Consider the following 27,355-nt stretch of genomic DNA (forward strand, 5'->3'; position numbering starts at 1 on the left):
GGGTTAAGGGGCCCGGGAGGCCGGCACCAGAAGAAGGCCGCAGAGCAGGTAGTTCCAGGTGCTGTAAAGTGTGTGCGTGTGTGAAACGGTGCTGGTTTTTCTCCCTAAATATGCAAAATTTTTTTACTTTTTATTTCTTTAATGTGACTCCAGTGTGTAACCAAGTGCTCGGTGTCACCATCTAGTTCATGTCAATATTCGAGTATAAGAGGAAAAAGAAAAAAACACCTGCTGGGACTGTCTCCAGACTATGGAAATATCCTTGTTACTTAATCTGGAAATACATTAACCATAGAATCATGGGATGGTTTGGGTTGGAAAGGATCCTAAGATCATCCCCCTGTTATAGGCAGGGACACCTTCCACTGGAGCAGCTCGCTCCAAGCCCCTGTGTCCAACCTGGCCTTGAGCACTGCCAGGGATGGGGCAGCCACAGCTTCTCTGGGCACCCTGTGCCAGCGCCTCAGCACCCTCCCAGGGAAGAGCTTCTGCCTAAAAGCTCATCTCAGTCTCCCCTCTGGCAGGTTAAAGCCATTCCCCTTGGCCTGGCCCTACAGGCCCTTATCCACAGCCCTTCTCCAGGTTTCCTGGAGCCGCTTTAGGCACTGAAGCTGCTCTAAGGTCTCCCCTTCAGGAGCCTTCTCTTCTCCAGGCTGACCCAGCCCAGCTCTCTCAGCCTGGCTCCAGAGCAGAGCTGCTCCAGCCCTTGCAGCATCTCCATGGCCTCCTCTGGACTTGATTCAAGAGCTCAGTGCAAGGGGAAAATCCTCTCTTTTGACCTGCTGCTCACACTGGTGGTGCACCCAGCACATGCTGAAGCTGGGTCATGGGGAGCTTCTCATCAGCCAACACCATCAAGTCCTCCTCCTCAGGACCGCTCTCGATAATCTGTCGTGTTTCTGTGCAAGTACATTTAATGTCATGGCTATACTTTAAATATGTGTTGAAGGGTTTTTTTTTCATGATGCAGTGATAACTTGGCAGTCTTATTTCCTGATGTATGAAAGAAGTACAAAGTTAGCCATTAAAGTTCCCGTTACTATATATTGTGAAGTCTCATGTGCCAACTAAGTTATTAAGTCGTTATTTCCAGACTTTGGCCTGGCAGCTGCCTGCACCAGGTTGTTCGGTTGATTGAAGAGGGCTAACTACATTGGTACAGTGACATTAAGGAAAAGTGACTACTGCTGGCTGCGAAGCGTCCATAGTGCTTTACAGTAGGATTGTAACATGTTGTACTTTGCCATGTTTGCAGGGTGCTGTTGTTTGATAGTTGTCTTGAAATCACAGAATGGTTTCAGTTGGAAAGGACCTTAGTATCATCCAGTTCCAACGCCCTGCCATGGATGCAGTCAAATTCTATACTTCTGCAAAACCTCTGGTTTAGGTGTGCTTCCTAGAATGCAGTGGAAAAATACTGCCAAGATTCTCCCTGCTCTGGGAATACTGTGGTCTTTGAAGAACTGGGTTTTGTGACAGCTTCTGGCAGCTATCAGAAATGGGAGAAAACAAGCTCTGGCTCCTGTATGCTTGCTGTCCATTCTCTCCAAGGGTTGGAATGAAAGATGAGTTAGAAGGTAGCAGCTCAAGTGGCTTAGTACCTGAAAATGTCTCAACAACTGAGGGGAAAAAAGCTGTAATAGGATCTCATGTTTTAATGTACACTGAAGAATTCACATAAGAGAATGCTCACAAATGCCAGAACCACAGGAAAATCTTCAGCCAGTGTTTGTTCTTTTTAGATGCAAAATCAATACTGTGCGGGAAACTGGCCTTCATTATTTTGGTTCCCCTCAAAACTGAGGTTTTGAGGCTTTTTAGCTTTATTTTCTAAGGATGTTTGGGTATAGGTGCAGCATTATGCCCGCGTATATCTGTCAGTTCTTAAGTGATAAAGCCACTGAACATTTTAATAAGCTATTACAGCTTTCGGGAGTGCCAGGTTGTTACAAGAGATTGTGAAGGTAATCACCTGAGGGGAAGAGAGAGTCCTTGTCAGTATGGTTGGGAGGGAAGTTGTCTCAAGAGCTCGCCCTTCTTTGTTTCTATTATTCACATGGATATTGTTAAAACTGCATTTCAGAGGTTACATTAAAAGAGCATAGGTTCACTAAGTCAAGCAACTTCAGTGCCTGTTGTGAGGCTTTTTGCCCATGCGGTATTAAAGGGGGGTTGCTTTGAACATGCCCTCTCTTGTACAGAAGTCCTCCTTTCTTTTTCTTTTTTTTTTTTTTGTTTTAATTAGAGTTTTTTTCTTCCCTTTCCCCCCCTCTCCATAGTTGCTCTGTCACATTCAGTATCGAGGACGAGGCCTTGGGTGATAATGGTTTAGTGTGAGGTGTCCCTGCCCATGGCATGGGGTTGGAACTTGATGATCTTAAGGTCCTTTCCAACCCTAACTATTCTACGATTCTATGATCTGGGTGCTAGAGCAGACCTGTTTGTGAGATTGGTCCTACGTTTGTTGTAGAAACTATATATAGGAATTAGCTTAGACTAACACTACCATGTATGTCCTTATTCTAAATTTTTCTTTCTAAACATAAACCGTGGAGGACACTAATGTAACCAGTGCATTTAGAAGTTATGACTCTGGCCAGCCTGGGGATTCTTTTGATGAGCCTGACAGTTTGTCATTCTTGGACCTTGTACGTTTCTTCTTGAAACTTACTTCCCAAAGTCATAGTTTCAGGGGGAAAGGTGGTGTTTGGGCAGAATGGGAGGGACTGCTGGAGAACAAAGTGAATTGCAACGGAGAGCAAGGGAATTTAGGAATGGAGAGGTTGCAAACGAAGGAGGTGGAGCAGTTGCTTCTTCATTTTAACGGGCTTTATTAGAAATAGAAGCTCTCACTATCCATGACTTAACTGAGCTTCAGACCCACGTGGTTTCTGAGGTTGCTCCATGCAGGTTTGGGGTGCTTGGAATTCATTGCTTAAAATCAGGCTTTTAAACTGTGGACTCCTGCAGTTCATTAGTATTACCTTGCAGTGAGGGGTAACGATAGCTTTCACTGTTGAGTGGTGAGCTATGGGAAAGCAAAGACTGTTTATTCAGAACAAAATAACTTCTTAAAACACTAGATGGTGTCGCATGCCTGTATTACTTTAGAATCATTTAGACTGGAAAAGACATTGAAGGTCATTGAGTCTAACCGTGAACCTAACACTGCAAAGTCCACCACTAAACCACATCCCAAAGTGCCACATCTACACTGCACATCTTTTCAATACCTCCGGAGATGGTGACTCCAGCACTGCTCTGGACAGCCTATTCCAATGCCCGAGCACCCTCTGGGGAAGGAGTTGGTCCTCCTCTCCGGTCTAAACCTGCCCTGGCACAGCTTGAGGCTGCTTCCTCTTGTCCCATCCCATGTTACTTGGAAGCAGAGACCGGCCCCACCTCACTCCATCCTCCTGTCAGGCAGTTGTAGAGAGCTGTAAGGTCCCCCGAGCCTTTTCTTCAGACACACCCCCCCCCCCCCCCCCCCAGGTCCCTTACCCGTTCCCCATCACACTTGTGCTCCAGGCCCTTCGCCAGCTCCGTTGCCCTTCTCTGAACATGCTCCAGTACTTCAGTGTCTCTCTTGTATGTTATGTCCATCTCACCTGTGAAATTTCTGGGTCATGAGAAGTACAGCAGATCACATGCGTGGCCATCACAAAGCTCATGCGGACAGCTTTATGCTTTCAGTTTTTTGGGAAAGGACATTTGACAATTCCCTGGCTTAGGAAAGTCACTTTATACCATTTAAAATCTGTGTCTTTTTATATCTGCCTAGAAACAGGTCAAGTTTGTGAGGCTTCTTCAGGAAAATCGCAAATCTATAATATGTGTTGTGTGAAACACAGAGAAAATGGGATGACCATGAACCCTTTTGGAAATATACAGCCTAGAAACTTGCGCTTTAATGTGAAGACTTGTAATCTCCCTTGGTATGAATGTTTCTTAAAGAAAAGCATGCTCTTTGTTTTCAAAAACACATGAAGAAAAGCATACCTAGAATCGGTCTCAAGCTGGGCACTTACTTCAGTGTTTCTGAACTCTGGTCTTAACTGTTTTATTAAGGCAGAAACCAGTAAATACTTGTTCTATAACTGGTCAATTAAATGCAACAGTAAAACATTCACTGAGGTGCTGCTGGTCATATCCCCCAGCGGAGATTTTTTTATTGGTTTGCTTTATTTTTGTTGTGCTGTCTTGCAGTTACAGGCTTCGAGAGGCATCTGGACAGAGTTCTTTGCCCTTTAGTTAGCATCATGGAGAACAGACTGTGTAAGCAGAGGCAGTAACTTATTCTTGGGAAACGGAGAAGATCACATAGCAGTTTCTTTGAGAAGTCAAAGGACTTCAACAGTTGTAAACCCTTTTCTATAGCTAAATACCTGCCACCACCTGATCAAATCATGCTCTTCTGAAACCTCTACCACAATCTGCGCCTTAGGCTGTGTTGTATAGCGTTGGTGGTCAGTACGTTGAGTGAAGCTGGGAATGGGAGGACTTGGCAATCTGTTAAAAATAGTACTTTCAGATGGCTTGTTGCAGTGCAGGAAGGCTTATCCAGGAATTAGCATGATGGGTTAGCACTAACATCCATCTTGGCCAGCACTTTGATCCTGACGGTTACGAGCAACAAAGGCTCCAGAGGAACTCATCTGGGGGCAGGTGCCATAATCTCCATTCTCTCTTGGCAAGAAGCCTGGTTTTAGTCTGCTAAAGATTTATTTGAAACTTCGAAGAGTAAAGCCTGGTATCTTTGGAAAAGAAAAATACAATTTCTGTCCCCCTAGATGTGGTATGAAAACATCTGCTCCGCCTTTACGTATGTGTAGATTCTTGTTTCAGTGACTTTCTATAGCAGAGAGTTCCACTGATGCTGTATGATGATATTTATTTATTTATTTATTTATTTGAAAAGAAAAATGACAGCTTTTCCAGATATATTCTCTTTTTGTTGACAGGAGGGACAGCCCTTTCGGTCTCATGATTTCATTTCTCTGGAGTTAACCTAAGCATCTGGTGAGCAGTAACATTTCCAGAAGGTAAAGAGGGTTATGGTGACACACTGTAGGAAAAGCCTGAGTTTAGCTGGTTTATCCTTATGTTACAGAGGCAACTTAGGACAACAGATCATTTCAGAAAGCCAGTTTTACAAACATAGAATCATAAGATCCCAGACTGGCTTGGGTTGGAAAGGCCCCTAAGATCATCCACTTCTAACCCCCTGCCATGGGCAGGGACACCTTCAACTAGAGAAGGTTGCTCCAAGCCCCATCCAGCCTGGCCTTGAACACTGTTGGGGATGGGACAGCCACAGCTTCTCTGGGCACCCTGTGCCAGCACCTCAGCACCCTCACAGGGAAGAACTTCTGCCTCGTAACTAACCTGAACTTCTCCTATTTTCCATACCTTCTTCAAAGAAAAAGTTGGTAACAGCTTTCAGTTTGTGAATCAGAACATGGCATTCAGTATTGTCAGTGAAGAGTCTCAGTCTGTGCATGAATGGCTCATGTAGGTGGCTGAAATGGCAGCATCTCTTTACAAAGAATTTGGTTTCTAGGCCAGTTGTTTCCCACAGAAAGAAACACGGCATTGTAGTTTTGGTAAGTTAGCGTGCTTTGACTTTCTCCTGTCTCGCTTTCACATACGCTTACCTAAACTACTTTCCATGGGACTGCTCAGTGGATACTGGATCTCGCCTAACGAATACTTAAAGCTGGTGGACTCCCCCAGGAAATGTAGTTTTGCTTCTCCTGCGTGGCATCTGGATTTTTTTGCGGGTTGGTTTGGTTGTTGTTGGTTTTTTAAATGCAAAGCAAGTGCTTTGATTTCACACACTTAGTGAAATATGTGCTAAACCTGAGCTTTATTCTTTCTCTCAGGTTGTCTGTTGCTGTTGTCCCTGAAGAGGTGACCGTTTGCTGTGAGTTAATGATGTTTCTGCTCCCTCCTATTTTTTGACTCCTCCTTTTCCTCCTGTAAAACAACATTACCAAAGGAACATGCCGTGCGAGATTTTCTCCTTGCAGTTAATACCACTCACCTCCTTGAGAAGAATGTCCTGTAACACGTTCCAGAATAATAATAATAATAAAACCCCCGTATGCTCTTGTATGTTACTATGTGGTGTGCTTAATCCTGAAAAAGGGATAACCTTGCCCCAAACAGCTTACTGTTTAATGAGGATTCAGTCAGCGTATGTAACCAACAGTAGGGGGAAAAAAAAAAAGGGAGAATAAGGGAAACAGCAGTAATGTGTTAATGTGAACCAAGTCCATAAAATTACTGTAACTCTGTACTGCCTATGCATTAAGACATACTGTCATCGTAGGAGTAGTCTTGAGGGATTTGGAAGAACCAAATGTATTAGCATTCAGAACCTCATTTAACGCATCCTTGCATGTGGGAAAGAAGTATAAAGAGTGCTGTAGTAACCAGCCGTGGCAGCTTGTTTTGCTGCATGTCTTGGGCCTTGGACTGTAAGAGCATTCTATGCTACAGCATCCTGGCACCTTCTGCTACGTTTTGTTCTCCATAGCTTATTCTACCTGGCTTCTTGTGGTTTAAGGGCAAGGGGCAGGAGGAAGTGGAAAATAACGCTGGCTGTGTAGGACTAAAGGAAGCTTCCTGAGGTATTGAAAGACTTTGTATTTTTGTTTTCCATCTGACAATATCTATAGAAAAGTATATAGTGTTTCTTAGAAATCCCAGTGTTCTGGAGCTGTGCTGGATTCTGGAGGTCAGTGTGGCTGGACTGTGTACATACCAAAATATTATTGTGCTGTTCAAGTACCCTGTCTTTTCCTTGCTTGGCTGATGTAATGATCCACAGTTGAAGTATGCAGTTTAGGAAGGATCAGCAGGAGGTTCCATTTTGAGCATGCCTGTAAGATGGTTCTGCAAGCAATAAAGATACAATTGTTCATTAATTCTTCTGAAATGTGTCCGATTTATTTTCCCACATGGAAACTGTGATTGTAATAACCATTTCACTGGATTTTTCTAGGAGTACGCATGGTTCTCAAGTGTATTCTGTTAAGAAACCCATCCCAACTCTGCAAGAAGCAAATCAATATGGCTGTGTCTGGCTTTTCAGGTTGTATTTTAGAATGCTTTTGGGAATGATGATTCTCTCTTCTCCTGTCTGAGGCAGACAAAACCACGTAAACGTAAAACTGGATTCCCCAGTCTTGTATTTGAGGGTATGGATGAGTACTTAAAGGGTCAGGCTACACCAGGAACATTCTCCCTGGGAAGATCTGGCAGTTCACAGCACTTCTGCCTGAGTGTTTGTTAAACCAAGAGCAAAAATAAAAGGTCATGCCTAAGCGACTTCAGGGTGAAAATGCCGGGTACCATTAGGACCTCGCTATCATTGGTTTTTAGAAAAATACCCACTTCAGATTCACTCTCAACCAACGTTTTAAATACACTTACGCTGGAGGTGAAGTTTTTACTTGCTCATGCAGTTCACTACCTTCCATCTAAATGACATCCCTTTTACTGAAGGTGGCTTTTACCCCTGGTTTAAGGGTCTTTCTAATTAAAACCTGAGGTGTGTTACAGCCTGGGAGCCTGGTGTGAGGTCAACACAACATGTGCTGTTCTAAAAAGCCAAAGAGATGGTGGCCCAGGTTTCAGAGCTGCACTCTGAGCCCTGCAGCCACTGCAGAGCTGCTAAAGCTATCTTTGATAGATGGTGCTTCTGTGGGTGTCTCGTGTACAAACGTTCACCTCTTGACAAGCGTGTCTCCTACCCCAGATTCCCTAACTTCACCTTCCGTTGTGCCATGCACTGTGTTTTGCTTAGGTAGCTGGAGATAGGTTTGAATATTGCACTGCATCTTTTCTAAAGAATGACCTGGTATTTCACTGCACTGTGTCACCTTACACAAGAAGGTTTTGTTCAATTAAGTGGTGGCAGTCTTTGCTTCTTAACCATCCATGGAAGCACAGGAAGGAATCCTGTTTTATTTGTTTAAACGCTTTGAATTTCGTAGAGCATCTGTATTCATGACCGAACATCTGTAAAATGTGAGCTCCTTCTGAACACTGTACCCGGCAGTGCCTGAGCTGAATATATTGTAAAAAACTTAACCAAAATTAGGAAAGGTATTAAAAAACCCCAAACCACAACAGGTATACAGAAATCAATAGCCTGTCAGACTTCAGGAGAAATATGAGGCCAGTGCTGATAAAGCCCCTGGAAAAATGCTATTAAGATATGATCAAGCTTAGAAAATTAGGAATTTTTCTTAGTGCAGCTGCAGGAGATAACAGCAAGAGATTAGTTAGAATGGGAGAACTGGGGATCACTACGTTTAAATTTGATAAAAATGGTGCTGCTAAGCTAGTTAGAAAGAGGGCTCTTTTTGGTTGGTTGCTTAGGTTTCTTTCCAGACTTGGCCTTCTGAGTTGTTTGGCTACTTCTGTGTGCCCCACCCACTGGCAAGGAACTCGGAGTTCTGTCTGCATGGAAAGCAAATGCTGCAAGTGAACTGGGGAACAGGAAGATCAGTAAGTGGGAAATAAGCGATCAGATGTGAGGCTTGGTGAAACTTTGCAATGAAGTGAGAAGAATTTGGTTTTACATTCTTTTTCTCTTTTCCTTTTTCTCTCTTTCTTTCCTCTTCCTGTTGTAGGGGTTATTTGGGGGGGGGGGGGGGGGTTGTTTTCTCTCTGTTGACAAACCTTCTAAAATCAAAATATTACAAGGAACAGATACGGTCAGTAAAGTTAAGGGGTAAGAGAACCTGATAAAATACATGACTCCAAAACAGGAATTCTGAGCGCTTGTAAGCCAGAAGCTTTGACATACAAGTCCTGTGCAAGAAACTTACTTACAGAGTTAAGTAGTTTTACACTGACTGCTTTCTGAGGTGTGTTTCTTGAAGGAGGCTACTGTGAAGGAGGCAGTAGCAGTGCCTTTACCACTGTCAGCCTGACAGGTAGGAGGCTGCTGTCCAGGGAACAAGCAATGAAGTTTAGAAGATTGCTCTGCTTTTTAAAATTTAACTACAGAGTTTAGGCTATATATTATAATTTGGGGAGTCTGACTCCTTATTATTTAGGAATTCTTCTTTATATCAGTACCTTCTTGGAAGCTGTTGTGTAGTGGAACTCAAGGTTTGCTGAGAAAGCTAATCGCATAGTTTAGATCAAGGGCAGTGGTTGAAAAGGGATGTTTTAGGGTCAAAGTAAGGGAAAAAAGAGATGGAAGACCTCGTAGCTTAACAAGGCATGTTTGTTATTTTTCTGAAGTGGGCCTAAAATAACAAGGGTTTGGGTTTATTCTTTGTATAGGATGTTATGAAAATGTAGGATTAAAAATGCCTTTTTGGTATTGTTAAATTGGGCACTACTGGACCACAGTCTGCAGTCACTAACAGTGCAGTAACCCAGCCTGCCATGCTTCTTGCTGCTTAACAGAAAGCTGTCGCCCTGAACAATGGGTTTCCAGGCTTACTGTGGGCAGGGCATGCAAATAAAAATAGGCATTACAGTTTCTTAGTGGGGCCCCTGTGTTCTAAAATTCAGGCAAGTTGTGCTGAGTTGTTTCATTTTGCCTTGGTTTGCACTGACCCAGACAGAGGCAGACCGAAGCCAGCTGAAGGACACCATAAAAATGTTAACAAAACCCCTGCCAGACCTGGAACCAGACGTTCTGGATAGTTTCCTCCTCTGAGTAATAGCCCTGTAGTGGGTCACTGCCTCTGCTCCAAGACTGGGAGAGACCACAGACAGGGCAGGGCAGGGTTGAGCCAAGAGGCTTAGGTAGGGGCACCTGCAGTGAGGAGCATGGTGGTAGCAGCTGGTGCCCTAATCACAGTCTGGGGGGGGGGGGCCGGGGGGATGTGTTGTGTTTTATGTTGTCTCTAAACCTGGAAGGACAGCACGCTACCTCAGGTTGAAATGAGTGAGGGTGGACGTGCTGTTCAAAGAGGGAGAGTTTCTCCATGCCCTTTTGAGCTGCTGGAAGAAGAAACAGTTCTTCCCTGTTAGCTCACACTCCAAATGTTAGATGCATAAATAAAAGACTGGCTGTGTACTCTCCTATCAGTTTTGAGATCTTCTCTCCCCTCTCCATTTGGAGCATAGGATTTTTTAGTTATTTTTCCATATTTCCATTCCTTTTGATGGACGTGTGTGCACTTGGTAAAGTCTCAGATCAGATTTCAGGACTGACTTTTGTTTCTCATTGCTTTCTCCCTAAGAGAAAAAATGCTGTTAATAACAAACAACTAAGTATTCACATGTGTGTGTGCTTAGAATGGGGGCTTTTATCTGCAGACTTTGGGGTGTAAGAATTTGTAGAATAGTAACTGCTGTATTGATTCCAATGTAAAAAATACAAAATTGTTTTTCATTTTAGTTTGAATTCAGAGTTTCCTTGTATTTTGCCTTTTGTCTGCATGGGCAGAGTAACTTGTGCATTACTGTCTGTAATTTGTTCTCCTGCCAACTAGTGTATTTTAATTTCATAGAATCACAGAATCGTTAGGGTTGGAAAGGACCTTAAGATCACCAAGTTCCAACCCCCCTGCCATGGGCAGGGACACCTCACACTAAACCATGCCACCCAAGGCTCTGTCCAACCTGGCCCTGAACACTGCCAGGGATGGAGCATTCACAACTTCCTTGGGCAACCCATTCCAGTGCCTCACCACCCTTACAGTAAAGAACTTCTTCCTTAGATCCAGTCTAAACTTCCCCTGTTTCAGTTTGACCCCATCACCCCTTGTCCTGTCACTGCAGTCCCTGATGAAGAGTGCCTCTCCAGCATCCTTGTAGCCCCCTTCAGACACTGGAAGCTGCCCTGAGGTCTCCACGCAGCTTCTCTTCTCCAGGCTGAACAGCCCCAACTTCCTCAGCCTGTCTCCATACGGGAGGTGCTGCAGCCCCTGATCATCCTCGTGGCCTCCTCTGGACTTGTTCCAACAGTTCCATGTCCTTTTTATGTTGAGGACACCAGAACTGCACACAATGCTCCAGGTGAGGTCTCACCAGAGCAGAGCAGAGGGGCAGGATCACCTCCTTCGCCCTGCTGGTCACGCTCCCTTTGGATGCAGCCCAGGATACGGTTGCTTTCTGGGCTGTGAGCGCACACTGAAGCCGGCTCATGTTAAGTTTCTCATCGACCGATTTTGACAGTTTAGCAAAAGCCCCATGGAAGTACACAAATGGAACCCCATTAAAGATGAAATGCTCTTTCTGTTGTCAGGGTTGGTAGTGGTTTGTGGCAACTGCGTGCTATAATTCTGCGTTCCGACAGTTTCTTTTGCACAAAGAGCAGAAGGCAGCGTGCAAAACCGGCTAGAATCCGAAAAGGCCTTGGTTAAAACCGGTGCTTCTCAAGATCCGCTCCTTACATTTTGAGGCTTACCTAACCGCTGTGTTTCTGTACGGGTTTGATGCTGTGACAATGAGATGACAGGTCCTGAAGAACTGACAGGGTCTAACAGCGAAAGTCTTGCGCAACTCAGGCAGGTTCAGAGTGAAGGGCAGGCAGAGGAGCCCTACAGCAGCTTTTCCTGCGTTTGGGAATTCGCACAAGGGTTGGGGGCTTGAGCATCCGCAGAAGGAGGAGGTTTTTACTAGCTTTAAAGACCAGACAGCTTAGGACACAGTGTCTTAGGAAAAGCTTTCTTGTCATCTCTTCCAGCACCTCACAGATCTCACGCGGGGACCCTGCATGGCTGAGGAAGTGTTGAAAGGACGTCGCAGTAGTATGTTCCAGGAGTGAACCCTGTGAGATGGGTGGAAGAAAGGAGCCTCTGCCCTGTTCCAGCAGTTTTACTTCATAGATGCCGTGGGGTTTATTGACATTCCCACAAATGAGTGCCCGGAAGGAGTGCTTTTATTGATGATAGAGTTTTCAACGTCTTTGTGTGTATCAACACTGGAGGTTGCAGGCATGTTAGTAAATGGGTTGGTGTAAATATGGGCTGCTGCCAGAAAGGGAGGTGTCTCAGCTGCCTTTCCTCATTCACCACCAGCCCTGGCTTTCTTTTCAGGCTGGGTTTCAATTCAGATGGGGTGACAAACGCACGCAGCTTAGATGAAGGCAAATCTGTCCTTTTTGCCACAGCAGCTGCTGCTCAGAGCAGAGTGACTATGGAGCTCAAGGCTTTGCAGCAGAGGAACAGTCACTTACCAGGTGCTGCTACAAGTCCTGACCCAGGGCCCTTTTCGGGACAAAGCAACAGGCTGAAAGGGCAGCACGATAAAATACAGCTGAGTGTTCTCTATAGCAAACCATGACCTTTTATAGTGGCTCCAGGTGGAAGTGTTATGTAGTAAGTCCTGTCCAATAGCTGGCGAGGGGTCATCATCTAGTAATGAAGTCAATGTGTGTACTTTGCTTTAAGTGGGGCTTTGCTTCCAACTTGTATCAGCTGCAAAATTTACCGGTAATGGCAAGGAAATGAGCATAAAGTTCAGACTGGTCACACCGAAACACTGTCGTCGCAGCGTCTCTCTGCAGCAGCAGAGAAAAACTCCTATCACCAGCAGGAGCTGTAGTCTGCAGTGCAGAGAAAGCCTGAAAGAGGTAGGAGATAAAGGAGGCATCTTCCACGTGCAATGTTACAGGTCAGATGTGAACCCCAGCCTAGCTAAAATCTTACTTTTGACGTGGAGCTTGTAGGGTTCAGCATGATGCTCTGAAACATTAGATAGTCAGAGCCAGGGCCACACAGTGCGACACGGACTGCTGGAAAACACACAGCTTTTCCTTCTTGCTCTGTGTCCCTTTGCTCCTGCTTGTGTGTATTTGCTGATTCAGACTAAAATCTTCTCTAAAGGCCTTAAAGTTCATGTACTGTGTGCAGGCTGCCTCCGAGTCGTAGCTATTCCTGCAGAGCTGGGCAGAAGCGAAGATCTCATGCATGCATCTTGCCCTCTGGCACAGAGGAATAATGGAACAGTCTTCCAGAGCCCAGATTTATCAGACTCTCGCCCTTATGGTTGTGCAAGTTTGTGTCAAAGGTTCCAGTGTTACTGGGGCAATTGGCAGTGTTTAAGATCTCCTCAGGTTTGGCCCGCACCGCTGAAGCCAGGGGGAACTAAATAACCAGGGCTCCTCCCTGTGCGGTTGTTGGGGACAGGTTTAGACCTGTCAAGGTGCAAATGAGTGCTGCTATGGGACTTTTCAAGGTCCACCGGCATTTCAGGGAGACTTGGTGGCTTTTTTGCAGCTTCGGGTGCTTGACTTTTGTCTCCTACCCTGTCTCTGGCAGAAAAGCTGGGGCTGGCTGATGCACAGTTTGTGACTGGTTTAAAAGCAGCTTCCATGGCACAGCTACTTCATGTGCCTGGCAGCAGGGCTGGGCCATGCCGGCATTTTAGGAGTCATGGAATCGTGGAATCCCAGACTGGTTTGAATTAGAAGGGACCTTAAAGCTCATCCAGTTCCAACCCCTGCCACGGGCAGGGACCCCTTCCACTGGAGCAGCTTGCTCCAAGCACCTGTGTCCAACCTGGCCTTGAACACTGCCAGGGATGGGGCAGCCACAGCTTCCCTGGGCACCCTGTGCCAGCGCCTCAGCACCCTCACAGGGAAGAGCTTCTGCCTAAGAGCTCAGCTCAGTCTCCCCTCGGGCAGGTTCAAGCCATTCCCGTTGTCCTGTCCCTACAGGCCCTTGTCCAGAGCCCCTCTCCAGGTTTTTTGCTGGACCTCTTAAGGTATTGCATGGCTGGACCATGCCAGAGTTCTGTGGGAGCAGCGCTAAGGCTTCAGAAGCCCCAGTGACACCGAGCATCGTCTTCACCATGCTCCGTTTGCTGGTTTTGTGGGAAATGGCTTTTCCCAGGTGAAACATGCTCGCATCTTAATGCATCCTGAGCTGCGGAGCCCGACGGTGCCGCACTGCATGAGGCGTTGCAGTGAGTGAATGCCAGAGCCAGCCAGGAAACCTGCCGTTGTGTCAACAAGCGGTGAGTATTTTCCACTCATTGATAGATCGTTAAGGGGAAAAGAACAAAGTTGTTTGATCCTTGATTGGGAAACCGTCCTAAATCGAGTGTTTCAACGACTTTACGGCCGGTCAGAGGTTAGGTGTAAATAGTTCATCGCCCCGCTTCCGCTGTTAATCAGTTGGGCCACATGATAGCAAGGGGATCATCACAGGAAGGTGGGGAACACCTGCCGGCGCTGGAAGTGGAGCCCCTCGGTGCTCCGCGGCCGAGAGCTGCGACCGCGGGTTGGTGAGGAGGGGTTTTAAAGCGCTCCGGGCGCCTCACCCGCTTCGGGGCTGGGGTCGAGGGCGCCCGCATCCCGCCGGGCGCCCGCATCCCGCCGGGCGCCCGCATCCCGCCGGGCGCCCGCATCCCGCCGGGCGCCCGCATCCCGCCGGGCGCCCGCATCCCGCCGGGCGCCCGCATCCCGCCGGGCGCCCGCATCCCGCCGGGCGCCCGCATCCCGCCGGGCGCCCGCATCCCGCCGGGCGCCCGCATCCCGCCGGGCGCCCGCATCCCGCCGGGCGCCCGCATCCCGCCGCTCCAAGGCGCTTCCCCCGGGGCTGCAGCCGCGAGCGGTGCCGAGGAGGGCTCCGTGTGCCCCGCGGGCGGCTCGGCCCGGCCGGGCTGCCCTTAAGCGAGGGTCTTGCTGTGCTGTGCCGCCCCGCGCCCAGACGGTGGCGCTGTGACACCGGCGTTGCGGCTCGGCGGCGGCCGGCAGGGGGCGGTGCGGCGCGGCGCGGTGCGCGGGAGGCGGCGCGGGGCCGGTGCCGCGCAGCCGAGCCGGTCCCGGCGGGGCCATGAGGCGCGCGGGGCGGGCGGGCAGCGGCGCGGCACAGCCCTGAGCGGAGCCTCCGCGCCGCGCTCCCGCAGCGCGACTATGGCCGGGGGACGGCGGGGGCTGGTGGCGCCGCAGAACACCTTCCTGGAGAACATCGTGCGCAGGTCTAACGGTGAGCGCGCAGCGCCGCGGAGCAGCACGCTCTGCCCCGCTTTACCGGGGAAACGGGGGGGGGGGGGGTGCGCGGAGCCGCGGCCGCCCCCTCCGAAGGGGCGCACCCGGGTGCCGGTGCCGAGCGCCCCGGGCCGCGCAGCGCGGCTCCCGCCGCAGGTGCGCCCGCGCGGAGGGGCCGGGGCAGCGGCGGCGCCTGCCGGGCTCGGGCGGAGGGGTCCGGCGCTCGGCGGCGGCCGAGGTGGTCTCTGGGAAGGGGAGCCGGGCGCGGGGGGCCCGGCCGGGTTGGTGCCGAGCGAGGGGAGACCTCGTGGCGGGGGCCGAGGGCAGAGCCGAGCCGCCTCTGTCCGTTCGCGCTTCCCTGCGCGCTGCAGCCGGGTCTCCCTCGGCAAACGCGGGGTGGAAAACGCCTCGAATTTCACAATTGCGCGCAAAGGCGCGTTCATGCGCTCCGGGTTCTTTCACTCCGGGAGTTACCAAAAGCCGCTCCCTCGGTACGCGTGCGAGCGTCGGTGCATGCGGTCAAACCGAGGCGTGCGCCTCGCCTTTCAGAGCGCTGAGCCCAAGTTCTGCCTTTTCTGGTGCTCCCGTTGACTTCAGTGGGGTCACTGGAGGGATTAAGAACTTGTGGTGCGGTAGAGAAGGTGCGGGATCGAGCTCCGGTTGAAGGGGAGGGAATCGGCTGCAAACGGAGTCGGTTTATTGTGCTAAGGGAAAGGGCTGAAAACTCGGATTATCCAAAGACTGCTTTTCAGCTGTGTGCTCTTTCAAGTGAAGCGTTATTGGAGGCACAGGCTCTGCTCAGACCCTGTTTTGACATCAAATTGTGGGGCTCTTTCGTTAAGTTGCTGCTCCCTGCAACTTTGCTGTAGGAGGGAAGGGGTTGGCAGATGCATTCCTGAACAGGTCCTTGCTGTTCCTACAGTCAGTCTTGCCCTTTTTTCCTGACACGTGAAGCCTTACGTTCCATCACCTGCAGGCTGCTGCTCTAATCTCCCAGCACCAGTTAGCCAAGGCTCTTTGCAAAGCTGCCTCCACTTTGTAGATTATTTTCTTCATTAAAACCCAATTTTCTCTGTGGCCTTTGAGTGCCAGCAGCTTGATGCAATAAATCAGTCCAGGTTTGCGGGGGGGGGGGGGGTTGGAAATCATGCAGCAGCAGCTAAGCTCTGCTTCTCCCTCTCTTCCCCCGTTATTAAGAAGGTGTCAGAGCAGAGCGTGGTGCTAGACAGCAGAGGGAAGACGACAGCACTCCACCTCGGAATGCTCGGCCAGTCCGGAGGGCTGTGATCAACACAAGTTTTAGATTGAGCTCGCGCGCTTCAGGCGTGTTGGGAGAGGCTCGGGGATGTGACTCGGGTCTAGAAGCCCATTGCTGCTGTAATGTGCCTTCTAGCTTTTGCTGGACCCCGTCCAGCTTCGCTGTGAATGCGATGCCGTCACAGACGGGCGCTGTATGAATCGGTCCTAACGTGGGACCATCACAGCCTCCTCTAACCCCGGTGTCTGTCAGCAGACGGGGAGCGTCTCCTTCGTCTCCTGGCAGGCTCGGCTGTGCTGGCAGCATGGACACACGCCGGTTCCTTGTTGCCCGTCTCGCCTTGGCATGCCTCCTTGGCCTTGGAGATGCTTTGGGATGCCCACAGGATGAGTGCTTAAAAGGGCCCATAAAGCTTGTGGTTTTTTTGGCCCCCCTTTCTCGGTTTCGGTTGACTGGGTAGTACCGTGACCCGCGATGAAACTGCTTAGGCCGTTTGGGATTTGCCAAATAAACCTCGAGCTTGTTGTCAAGCTGTATTTGCTGGCACCTGCGAGCAGGTTAAGTAGTGCCAACAGATACTGGGTTGGTACAGGTACAGGAATGTTCCTAATTTGGGGAGAGTTCCCTTGGAAAGGAGAGGAGTTCGGTCACCGAACAGAAATAGGTACTGAAGAAGTGCTTTACTTAAAGGTACTTGGGTAGGGCAGGCACCCACAGTCCCTGGTGAGCCGAGGAAAACATGATCATGGGTTATAGTCTGGGGCACGTGTGTTAACTCGGTGAAAGATGCCCTGTAGTGGCATCGTAGTAATTGGCATGCAAGCTCTTTTGGAAGCACCGCTCGAAGGACAGCACTAGTTATGCTGGTGTTTAACCAGTACTTTAACAAGGAGTTCCTTGGGCAGCCTTTCATGTTAGGTGTGTGTCTGGGAAGCTGGTGCACGCTCAATGGCTAAAGGTAACAGCAGTGTACGTAGGCATGTGAGTTCAGGGGTTTCCCTTAGGGTTGGTGTTCTGCTCAGGTTTATGTCACGCCATCGGTGGTGAGGCTTGCCTCAAACTCTTCTGGTCTGAATCATATTTAGAGTTCTCGGGGAGGAGAGCTGCTTCTTAGCTTGCAAATCAGCCGAGGCAGGTGCTCGTGCCGCAGGTGTTCACACACCACGTAATCGAAGCCCTCAGTGCCATGGGTTGGTGGTGGCCTTGGCAGAGCTGGGGAACGGTGGGACCTGATGATCTTAAAGGGCTTTTCCAGCGTGGTTGATTCCATGCACTAAATGCCAGCCAGAAGAGCTATGCCAGGGTTGGAAGCAGCACAGTGTTCCTTCAGTACACTGTGGGGTCAAGAAGGAATTGAGAACTTCTGAGCCCACCCTGGGATGGGATGGCTTACAGTAGCGCACGCAGGAAGGAATGCATTAGGTGCCAGGTACCTCGAGCTGTGGACCTCATCTGGTCCTCTGTGATCTCACAAGAGGACCTTTTGGATGAAGTGTGAACTTAAGGCTCTTTCCTCTTTGAAACGCGGGACACAGTAATCCTGCTTGTCTCGTTCCTCGTGTTTAAAAGCCGTGTTTCTATCCTGGCCATGTAGGGCTAGAAAACTAAACGTTGCATGTAGTACTTGGTTGGCAGGGATTTGTTTGAAGCACTGAAATATTTAAAGACCAGAACACCCACTGGGACAGAAAATGAGCCCTGTGCTGTAAAACAGTGCAGTGGGTAAAGAATCACTAGCCCCCGATGGTTACTGCTAATGTGATATTCGTGTTTTTCTTGGGTAATGTAATACACCCACAGTATACAAGCGCTGTAACAGTTACAGTCTTGGTTGATGGCCAGGGCGCCTGGTTGAAATGGGGCAGTGTATTCCAGGGAATGTGGATTCTTTGGGATATTCCAGTGCTTTATCAATAACCGGAGGCCCGAGTTACTTGCCAGTGTTTGTAAATGGCAGCTGGACTCTGCAGCCCTTGGTCACGGAGGTACGTGGAATTGCGTGCGTGCAGGGATGGCAAAAGCAAGCCCTGTGTTTACGTGGTGTTGGAATTGCCTTGGAAGTTACAGGTGCTTCTCTGATTTATGGACAAAGCCAGGAGGTTGAAAGAAGGGGAGGTTGGAGGGCGTAAGGCTTGTGTGAATTCAGCTCTGCTCTTACTAAATCTGCTGGGAACACAGTGAGGAGGCATCAGGTATGAAAGCAAACCTGCACCCTTTGATGGAGAATGCAGTGAGTTCCCTGTAGAGAGCAAGAAAAAGCACCTTTGGACCCCGATCCTGAGAATAACAGACATTTCCGTGGTTTATTGCGTTACATCAGAGACTATAAAGTCCCAGCACAATAAACATTCTCCAACATGGGCATGCGAACCCTGTACCATTGCCTCAGACCTGGAGGAGAAATAAGCTTTAGTATGAACAGCTCTCAAACTGAAAAACCTGCTTTTGTGTTGAGCCAGAGGGAAACGCAGAGGAAACTAAAAGAGAATGAAGACCTAACCCCATCCCTGGCAGTGTTCAAGGCCAGGTTGGACGCAGGGGCTTGGAGCATCCTCCTCTAGTGTGAGGTGTCCCTGCCCGTGGCAGGGGTTGGAACTGGATGAGCTTTAAGGTCCTTTCCAACCCAAACCGTTGTACATTGGTAGGGAACACGGATGAGCGCAACAAGCTCTCCTTTGAATGTGGTGTGCCAAGGGTAGGCAGGTCCTGAGCATCGCTGGGTTGCCTCGTACTACTGCAGCACTTTTGGTAGATAGCATTAGTCATCAAGAAAGTGGTTTTTATACTGAGAACAGGACTGTTGTTGTTGAAATTAGCATGGTTTTGGGGTGGAATATACTCTTTCCTTTCGATAGAATGTGTGTGGTTGCTTGAAAGTTCATAGATTTCCATAATTTTCAGTGAATCTTCAAGAAACACTGGATGAAATTCATTATTTGCAGAGGATCAGCTCAGAATCCCTGTGCTGCAGGTGAATGACAGTGTGATCTAGTGAGGTTCTCCTGGACGGGGAAACGCATTTGAGTGCCCGGAAAGGACAAAGCTAACCGTGCCCAGGGAAGGGCGATATTGAGGTATTCCCGAGGAGGTGCAGTGTATGGGTTAAGCTATCCTAGTTCTTCAAGCTCCCAATGGGCTGACCTGGAAGGCTGCAGCAGGTCTGCAGGAGGTTTGCTGTTCCATGCTGCCAGTCTCATCCAGCCTCTGGACTTCAGTGGGTTAATTTCAGCACAAAGCTCCCCCAAAGTAATGGAATGGAGGGGTCTGGGCTGTAGCATGCTTCCCTTCCCCTGCGTAGAAGGCTCTTTGCCAGAGTCACAGCTTGCAAAAAGTGCATGGAAAACTGCTGGATCAGTAGTGAGATGGTGCTATAGCGTAGAGTGCCTCTAGCTGAAGACAGCTCTTTCTCTTGCCATAACTATGGCTCGCCCTATGCAAGGCAAAGCAAATGCTATCCTCCGCAAATCTGGCATCCGTTGGTTGAACCTAGGTCTGTACCCCAGTTCTGTCTAATTGGGCAAGACCCAGGTTATGAGGTTCTGCAAAAAGCACTTTTGGCTGAGTAAATCCGTGAGGGTAAGTCTGCTGGCACTGATTAAAACAGGACATTTAGCCCTGAAAGCAGCAGAGCTTCAGAAGCCACAAGGAGGCAGCTTGAAGGTGCTGTGTCAAGGTCATCTTCCCAAACTGAGAATGGAACAAGGGAAAGGGGTTTGTTTCTTCCTGATCTTCCTTTTCTGAGTTAACAGCAGCTGTGGAGATGCCTTCGTTTTTATACAGTTGATGAGTACATCACAATATTTTCTTGCTGTTAACTTTTTTTGGTCATTATTGCTTGAGTTGAATATAAAAGGGTTTTTTGCTGGCTTTTACGAGGCCAGAAGCTTCTCGTTTTGTGTGAGCATCTTTATGCGTTCAGAACTGTGCGACCCGATTCCCTTACAATGATTTTTATAGATAGCAAGTAAAATAAGAAGTACAACACAAAGGCGATGGAGAATGTGCTTCGGAATTAACGTTCTGAAAGCTCAAGAAGCTGTACTGTGATCATTCATCCTATCAGTCCATTTCTGCATTAAATCCTAGAACAAGGCTGTAAAACAGATCGTAATGAAACCCATTCATTGGAGAATTTGTTAATGCATTTTCGTATCTCATACAGCGAGCAGCGAGTTAGGTCTTGGCCAGTGCTTTTAAGGCTTTTGATGGCTGTAGCTCTAATCAGTAAATCAGACAGTTTCTTGAAACTGGGGGAAGCCCCATGCCATCAGTGCAAGTAAACCGTGCTTTTTCTTGTAAGATCAGGTGGGAGGGGGGAAGCTGACCGGTTATATGGTGAGGTCTCACTGCTAAACAGGATTTTCACCCTTTACTAAGGACCACGCGCTGCGTGACTCTTGCAGCCAATGAACAGCTTAATGCCTCATGCTAACGTCACATTTGCCTCAATTTCCTCTTACAAAAGCAATTTCTCAGCATAGACAGTGCTTCAGGGATAGACCAAGAATGACGCCGTGCACAACGTACGTGAGACGGCTTCAGTGCGCTTCCAGTTTCAGCTCTTCTTGCTCCATTGGGCACTAATTTGTTTTACCTTGGAGAAAATGCAGCTAATTCTGAAGCTTTTCCAGCCCTTCGTGTTGGAGGGATGTGCTCTGGTCAATTCCATCTCCTCTCATGGCGCAGGCCTGCTGTGAAATGCTTGTTCTAACAATGCGAAGGCCAAACGTTGAGGTGGAACCAGTAGTTTTTATCCGTACCGTTGCCTGAAATCAGCATTCATGTTCTGCAGTGATTCAAACTGAGTCACTGGAAGTTGTTGTTTTAGTTGGTGTCTCTTTTGTTATTTGTGGTGAGCATGATGAAATCCATACTTTAATAGCTCTTCTCAGCCTGTACTTGCACTGTGCGCTGGAGTACACACGGCAGCATAAGTCGTGTTTGAGTAAGGCAAGAAGTGCCTGCAGTTAGTGCCTTGGGAGCTTTGAAATCCTTTTTTGTTTCTCCAAAACAGATAGTTACATAAAACTTTGGTAAACCGTGTCAGCCCAAATGAACCTATCCATGGGGGTTTGTAACACATTGTTTCATAGCAGCCTTCCAGTATCTGAAGGGGGCCTATAGGGATGCTGGGGAGGGACTCTTCATTAGGGACTGGAGTGACAGGACAAGGGGTAACGGGTTCAAACTGAAAGAGGGGAAGTTTAGATTGGATCTAAGGAGGAAATTCTTTCCTGTGAGGGTGGTGAGGCACTGGAATGGGTTGCCCAGGGAGGTTGTGAATGCTCCATCCCTGGCAGCGTTCAAGACCAGGTTGGACGAGGCCTTGGGTGACATGGTTTAGTGTGAGGTGTCCCTGCCCATGGCAGGGGGGGTTGGAACTGGATGATCTTAAGGTCCTTTCCAGCCCTAACTATTCTATGATTCATATTTGGGTGAGCCTACAGCTTCAAATAGTTTGGCCTCTATGTTGAGGATGTCCAATTTTGAGGCCTCTATGTCATTATTCTATAGAGAACTCAAGTCGTTCAATGGGGTATTTAAACATTGATGCGCTCCCACTCTAGGCATGAGTACAAGGAGCTGCTGAGTGGATGTGGGTATCTGTGTAACACTGTTGACTTTTACAGGAGAATGTGGGTGGAAGGGCGGAATTTTGTCGGATGACTTTTATTCTACCATCCAAATAGACTTTCAGTTCTCTGAGCAGCTCTGTGCTTGCTTTGAATACAGTCACAGCACTTCTGTTGGGATGAAAGTTTGGTTGGTGTCTTTCCTCCCTTAATGCGAGCCTTGAATCCGGTATATGCGAAGAAAGGATTGAATAGGTACTTGAAATTCAGTTTGATTTATTGTCCTCATTTAGGGCCCTATTTTGATCTCGGGAGCTACATCTGAACGGTGTAATCAGTGTGACTAACTGCTTCTGTTTAACTGTTTCCAAAGCTGAGATTAAACATGAGCAATAGTTCATAGATACCTGGCTTCTGCAAAGCGCTAAAGCAAAAGCGTGATGGGAGCTGTGCGACTGCAGCAGCTTTGGCGGGCCTGCTTGGAAACAACAGGCTATTTCCATGCCTTGTGTTCCTGACCAGAACTGAAACCGTCTCTTTTCCCCCCTGTATCCAAATGATGCTACTTGTGATGCAGAGTCACAAGTTTGTAAATACCAGATTTGTTTATAAACTCATCTGTCCCTTGTACTCAAATACAGTCTTTAATCATATGGCAGTTGCACGAGATTTTTGCCTGCCTTACGTTTCTCATACTGCGTAGTTACTTCATATTTCTCATGCTGCAGAGGTGCTCATAAAGCACCTCTGGTGCTTTATGCCCAGCTAAGGAGCAGTAGCTAAGGAGGCTGTATCCCCCGCTCCTATCCACAGTGACCACAGCTGGGGTAAGAAACCCATTTACTAAGCATTTAGTTCTGCTGTAGTAGTGGTTTGCGCTTTGTAGTGCCAGAGATCTAGGTTTGCTCCACTGAAGATTCATGGAGGAGCTTGAGACGTGATACAAAGACATACTGGTGTGAGTAACGAGGGTGATGTCCTCACCCAGCGTGATGAAGGCTGTGCTCTGGGATGAGAAGGGCAGTTTCTGTTCTGATGGAGACTGGTGGTGAGGAGCAGGTGTTTCTACCATGTGAGCCCAAAAGAACATATCTGTAGGGATTTACAATACCTTGTTTTGTATTTGAGTGAGGCTACAGCTTAAAGTAGTTTGGTCTCGATCTTAAGGATGTACAATTTTAATGGCAAGGATGCACAGACTTATTCTCCTTTCACTGAGAGGGGAATAAATTAGGAGCAGATCCTTTGAGTTTTGTGTTTGTGTGATGACTGTGGGGAAAATACGTATATATTCAGATTACGTTTGTGCACTGCGCCAACGTGAGCACGCCTGGGGCTTTGACAGACCCACGTACGTATCTGAAAGCAGAGTGGGCGCCAGCCTTGGTTAGAAGCAGAGGCTTCCTCTTGGTCACCCCTGTGTGCTTCCTTTGTGCAGGCAGCAGTGTGGGAATGGGTCAGGCAGCATGCTGGGCTCTGACCTGCGCCACTGTGTCCCAGAAGAGGGGCCAGGGAAGCCCCCTTACAGGAGGGGCTGGGATGCTGTGGGGGTGTATGTGCAGCAGTGCGGGACAGCGGGAGGCAGGCAGCCTTTCAGGGACCTGCTCCATGGCCTTGCAAGGAGGTGACGTCTTCTCAGTCAGCCGGTCCTGATGAGATGCTGCTTGTCCTCGGGCGTGTTAGGGGCTTGAGCTAAGGGGCACTTTTGGTTTAACAAAGCACTCTATCTAATAACCAGACGCAGTAGATAGGGTAATTTCGGTGCAGCGAGGTGTCCTGTCACTGTTGTTACAGGATCCCTGTTATTTGGAAAGGCATTTTATGATTCTTCTGTGATGGTGTGCTCTGTCAGTGGGGGAAAGCATTGGTTTCAGCGACTGAGCAAGATCCATCCTTGCATTTTGGAAGGAGTTAAAATGTTTTTTTCCCTCGTTGCTTTAAAGCAGCTGTGTCTCGTTTAAAGCGCTAATCCAAAGCGGGTCTGACCTTTGGGTGCGTAAAGGCTGGCATGAAGATACGCTGCAGTGAGCAGAGCTCACCTGAGGAAAACTCAAGCTAGGAAATAGGAAGCGAGGCGTTCCACAGGGTCACCGGTGCTCCAGGCTGGAGCTCATCATGGAAGGTTACCCTGGGCATGCAAGTCGTTGTGCCACTTTTGAGGCGCAGCAGCTCTTACTTGGGTTTCTGCAGCACGATGTGCTCTGTGCTCCTGCATGTTTCTGTTCCTCCCCATGTTCTTGCTCAGACTGGGCCAAATGCAGCGCAAGGTCTTCTGCATGAGCCCACCCAGCCCAGTTCCTAGCTCAGTTCTTCTTGGAGCTGATAGGGAGGGCCAGGGATGCTTACAGCTTCTCCTTGGGCAAGGCAATACCGCTGACCCATTTGACACTGGGATAGGGATTGATTTCCTGGGAGGGGAGTCCTTTGAGTCCTTTCAAAGAGGTGCCTCCAGTTACTTAACGGTCTGAGTACTGCAGCTATCACATGTCTCTGAAGAGAATTTAGCAGTGGCTTTCTTCACGGTCCTTTCCTGGCCTTGCTGACCCAGTTGTGAGTCCCCAAGAGGCTCTTCCCTGCGATGCTCAAAGAGGTCACTAGAGCATCCCTCGTGCTGCTCATGCAACAAAGCCACAGCTGTTTCCTGGCCTCTGGGACCCTGTGTCCCTGCAGATGGAGAGGCAGCATTGGCCTCAGTGGATGCTATTTAGTATTTTCTTACGTTAGGAGCAATTGTTTAACAGATTATGAGCTGTCTTCAAGCGGCCCGCTGTCAGGGACGTCAGTGCAATTGAATGTAAATGATAACAATGAGAACAGCCCTTGTACCTCGGGTTATCTGTCAGAATAAACTAGGCAGGGGAGTTGTAAGCGAAAGTCTTTATTTTCTGCTGCGTCTTGCCGGTGTTCATGCTGGCAAAACACCATTGTTGGAGACATCCTTGCTGAAGAAATACAGGTGTGTTCTCCACGTAGGCACCCAACCACTGTTGTGTCCTTGTTTTGCCTTCAAAGAGATCTGGGAAGAGGAGCGGGTAACTGGAGAGACATTCCTGTTTGCCTCCAAAGAACTGGTTTTGCAGGTGCTGGGGCTCCGACTCCATGGGATGTTGGGAAGTTTGGAAACCATCAGTGCAGATTGTCTCTCCCTTTGCAGCAAAAGCGGGAGCAGAGGAACTGATCTTCCTGAGCCTGGGGACCTAATAGGCAAGCTGACAGAGGCTGGTGGGTTGGAAACCTCTTTCCCGGCCTGGAATGCAGGGCGCCTTTTTGGCAACGTGGAGCTGGAACAGCAAGCCCAAAGATGAGTGAGGCTGGCGGTGTTGGCTCCTGGGAATGGGCCAGGTTGGACACAGGGGCTTGGAGCAAGCTGCTCTAGTGGAAGGTGTCCTGCCCGTGGCAGAGGGCTGGGAGTGGATGAGCTTTAAGGTCCTTTCCAACCCAAAGCAGTCTGATTCTATGAGCTCTTCAAGGAGCTCTTGAGGCAGTGGAGAGAAGGGAAAGTTATCTTTTGAGACGGGGAGATGGTGAGAAGAAACGTGTGCCTGAAATAGCGCGGTTTGGATCGGCCCTGACCTCACGTTTGTATTTGCATGCTTTCTTGTCTGTTTTTTTTGTACTTCCTGATGCCAGTGTAAAAATATCCCAACCAGCACGGTGCAAGGCAGTGTTTGTAACTGCCACTCAAAAGCACTCGCTTTAGCAGTGAGAAATGGCTGGGCTTACTTATTCACAGGAAGGGGTAAAAGGCACGTACTGCTTTTGGCACGGAGTGCATCAACCAAGCAAAACCCGCAGTATTTCAGAGAGGCCGTGGCACTCAAAGCAGTGAAAACATCCCAAAGTTACACTCCTGGTGTATAGCGTTCTAAAGAGTGCGTAAAGATACACTCAATCATGCTGATGGGATTGCGCAATGGGTTTAGATAGCTACCGGAATGTTTTGCTTAAACCCACTTGAAGCTTGCAGCGGGACAAAGGGTTTTGAAAGGAGAAGTTAAAATAAGCAAAGCTCCTTGCAATGACCAAGTAAAATGCCGTGTTTGTGTCTCTTGGTTGCAGGAAGCTTTAACGATGGCTGTGTTGGAGCACTTGGGGGTAGCTCCTAGAAAGTAAAGGCTTTCCATGACTCGATCTCATGCAGCCTCGTAGCTTTTCTTTCAAAGCCAATGGAGTCTTTGCAGCTGTGAAAGGAGCCACCGTCTCCTCCTGCTTACCAGCGCCCGAGCAGCAGCACTGCTGTCTGTTTTGGCACAGGTCTAGTTAGTTCACAGGAGCCAAAGCAGCAGAGAAAAGCAAGCTCTGGGTCCCACAGTGGGTACGTCCATGCTTTGAATGAGACAGCAATCAGACGTTCAAACTGAGTGTCGTGGTGGGTCAGCGCTTGGGGCACAGAGGGGAACAGCGTGGTGCATCTGTCCTCGGTTGGGGTGAATTTTACCTGCTTAGCAGTCCTCGGTTTCGTTTGTACAAACCCATCCTCTTGAGCTTTGCGCGAGTAATTAATACACTTAAACCAGGGAATAATCCTGTTGGATGCGGTGGGAATAGCATGTGGGAGAAACTGTTCAGGGCCTGAAGCTATGGGGAATGGGCTCTGAAATGAGTAGTTCCTCTAATGCAGCCATAGCCTTGTCTAATGTCTCACTGCTGTGCTCTCTCAAACAGACACCAATTTTGTCTTGGGCAATGCCCAGATAGTGGATTGGCCCATCGTCTACAGCAATGATGGATTTTGCAAGCTGTCGGGATACCACAGAGCAGAAGTTATGCAAAAAAGCAGCACCTGCAGGTATTTGAGAAGAGATTTATTTGCTGGTGAATATCTTGCAGTGTTGGGCTTGTTGCTCGAGGAGAAAAGTAATCTGCTTATTCCAGTCTTGTCTTTTATGTCCTGGGGCTGCAGCTGTCAAATACGCTTTCCAGGTGAAACAAAACCAAAGAAGGGCTATTTCTGCACAGGTTCTTTTCACGCTGTGAAGTGTCTTTGTCTGCTGTCTGACTTGAGTCTCCTGCTTCATTTGCAGTTTTATGTACGGAGAGCTGACAGACAAGGACACAATCGACAAGGTCCGGCAAACATTTGAGAACTATGAGATGAACTCCTTTGAAATCCTGATGTACAAGAAGAACAGTAAGTACTCGATTGGTTTGTTCGTTAATATCGCTGTGTAAAGTTGTTGTAAATGAGAGCGTCGACTGCAAGGGCAGGTCTGTCAGTCTGCAGGACCCTGCTTTGGCTAGGGCTAAGTATGCCCCGGTTGTACCAGTTGATCTGGTAGAGACGAGAGAGGAATGAGAGCATTAGGGGTGAAAGTCACTCAGGGAGGCAGACGAAGCCGTCTTGATTTGTTCTGACGTTTAGTGCAGTTTGTGTGAGATGCTTTAAGACAGCACTCAAGACTCCGTCAGCAGTGATAACGCACAAGCTTCGTTTCCCTTACAGGCAACACTCTTCTTCAGTGTTTTAAAGTTTGATGTAGCATAGCTAGCATTTAGGTACAGTTCTGGAATAAAAAGAGCCCATCTTTTGTTGTAGAAGCTGCACAACTTCTGATGTTTTCAGATGAAACTGTCTCTTCTTGGGGACTAAAAAATTCCTTCACTGGGATATGA

The 27,355-nt window shown here is 48.5% G+C and overlaps 1 protein-coding gene across 3 annotated transcripts in view; it reads left to right on the forward strand.

The window, feature by feature from the left end:
- The first annotated feature begins 14,787 nt into the window (after positions 1-14,787).
- KCNH1 (potassium voltage-gated channel subfamily H member 1) overlaps positions 14,788-27,355 on the forward strand; it is a 176,625-nt gene continuing 164,057 nt past the window's right edge. For all 3 annotated transcript variants that reach the window (XM_057398489.1, XM_057398488.1, XM_057398490.1), the window contains exons 1-3: positions 14,788-14,909; positions 26,408-26,531; positions 26,767-26,873. In XM_057398489.1, coding sequence (XP_057254472.1) covers positions 14,837-14,909; positions 26,408-26,531; positions 26,767-26,873 — 304 coding nt within the window. In that variant the 5' untranslated portion in view covers positions 14,788-14,836. The remainder of the gene's footprint in view (positions 14,910-26,407; positions 26,532-26,766; positions 26,874-27,355) is intronic.

The sequence above is a fragment of the Pezoporus wallicus genome, unplaced genomic scaffold (assembly GCF_028554395.1).
Source record: "Pezoporus wallicus isolate ANWC-B61680 ecotype Strahan unplaced genomic scaffold, APGP_CSIRO_Pwel_v1 contig_11493, whole genome shotgun sequence".
NCBI lineage: Eukaryota > Metazoa > Chordata > Aves > Psittaciformes > Psittacidae > Pezoporus > Pezoporus wallicus.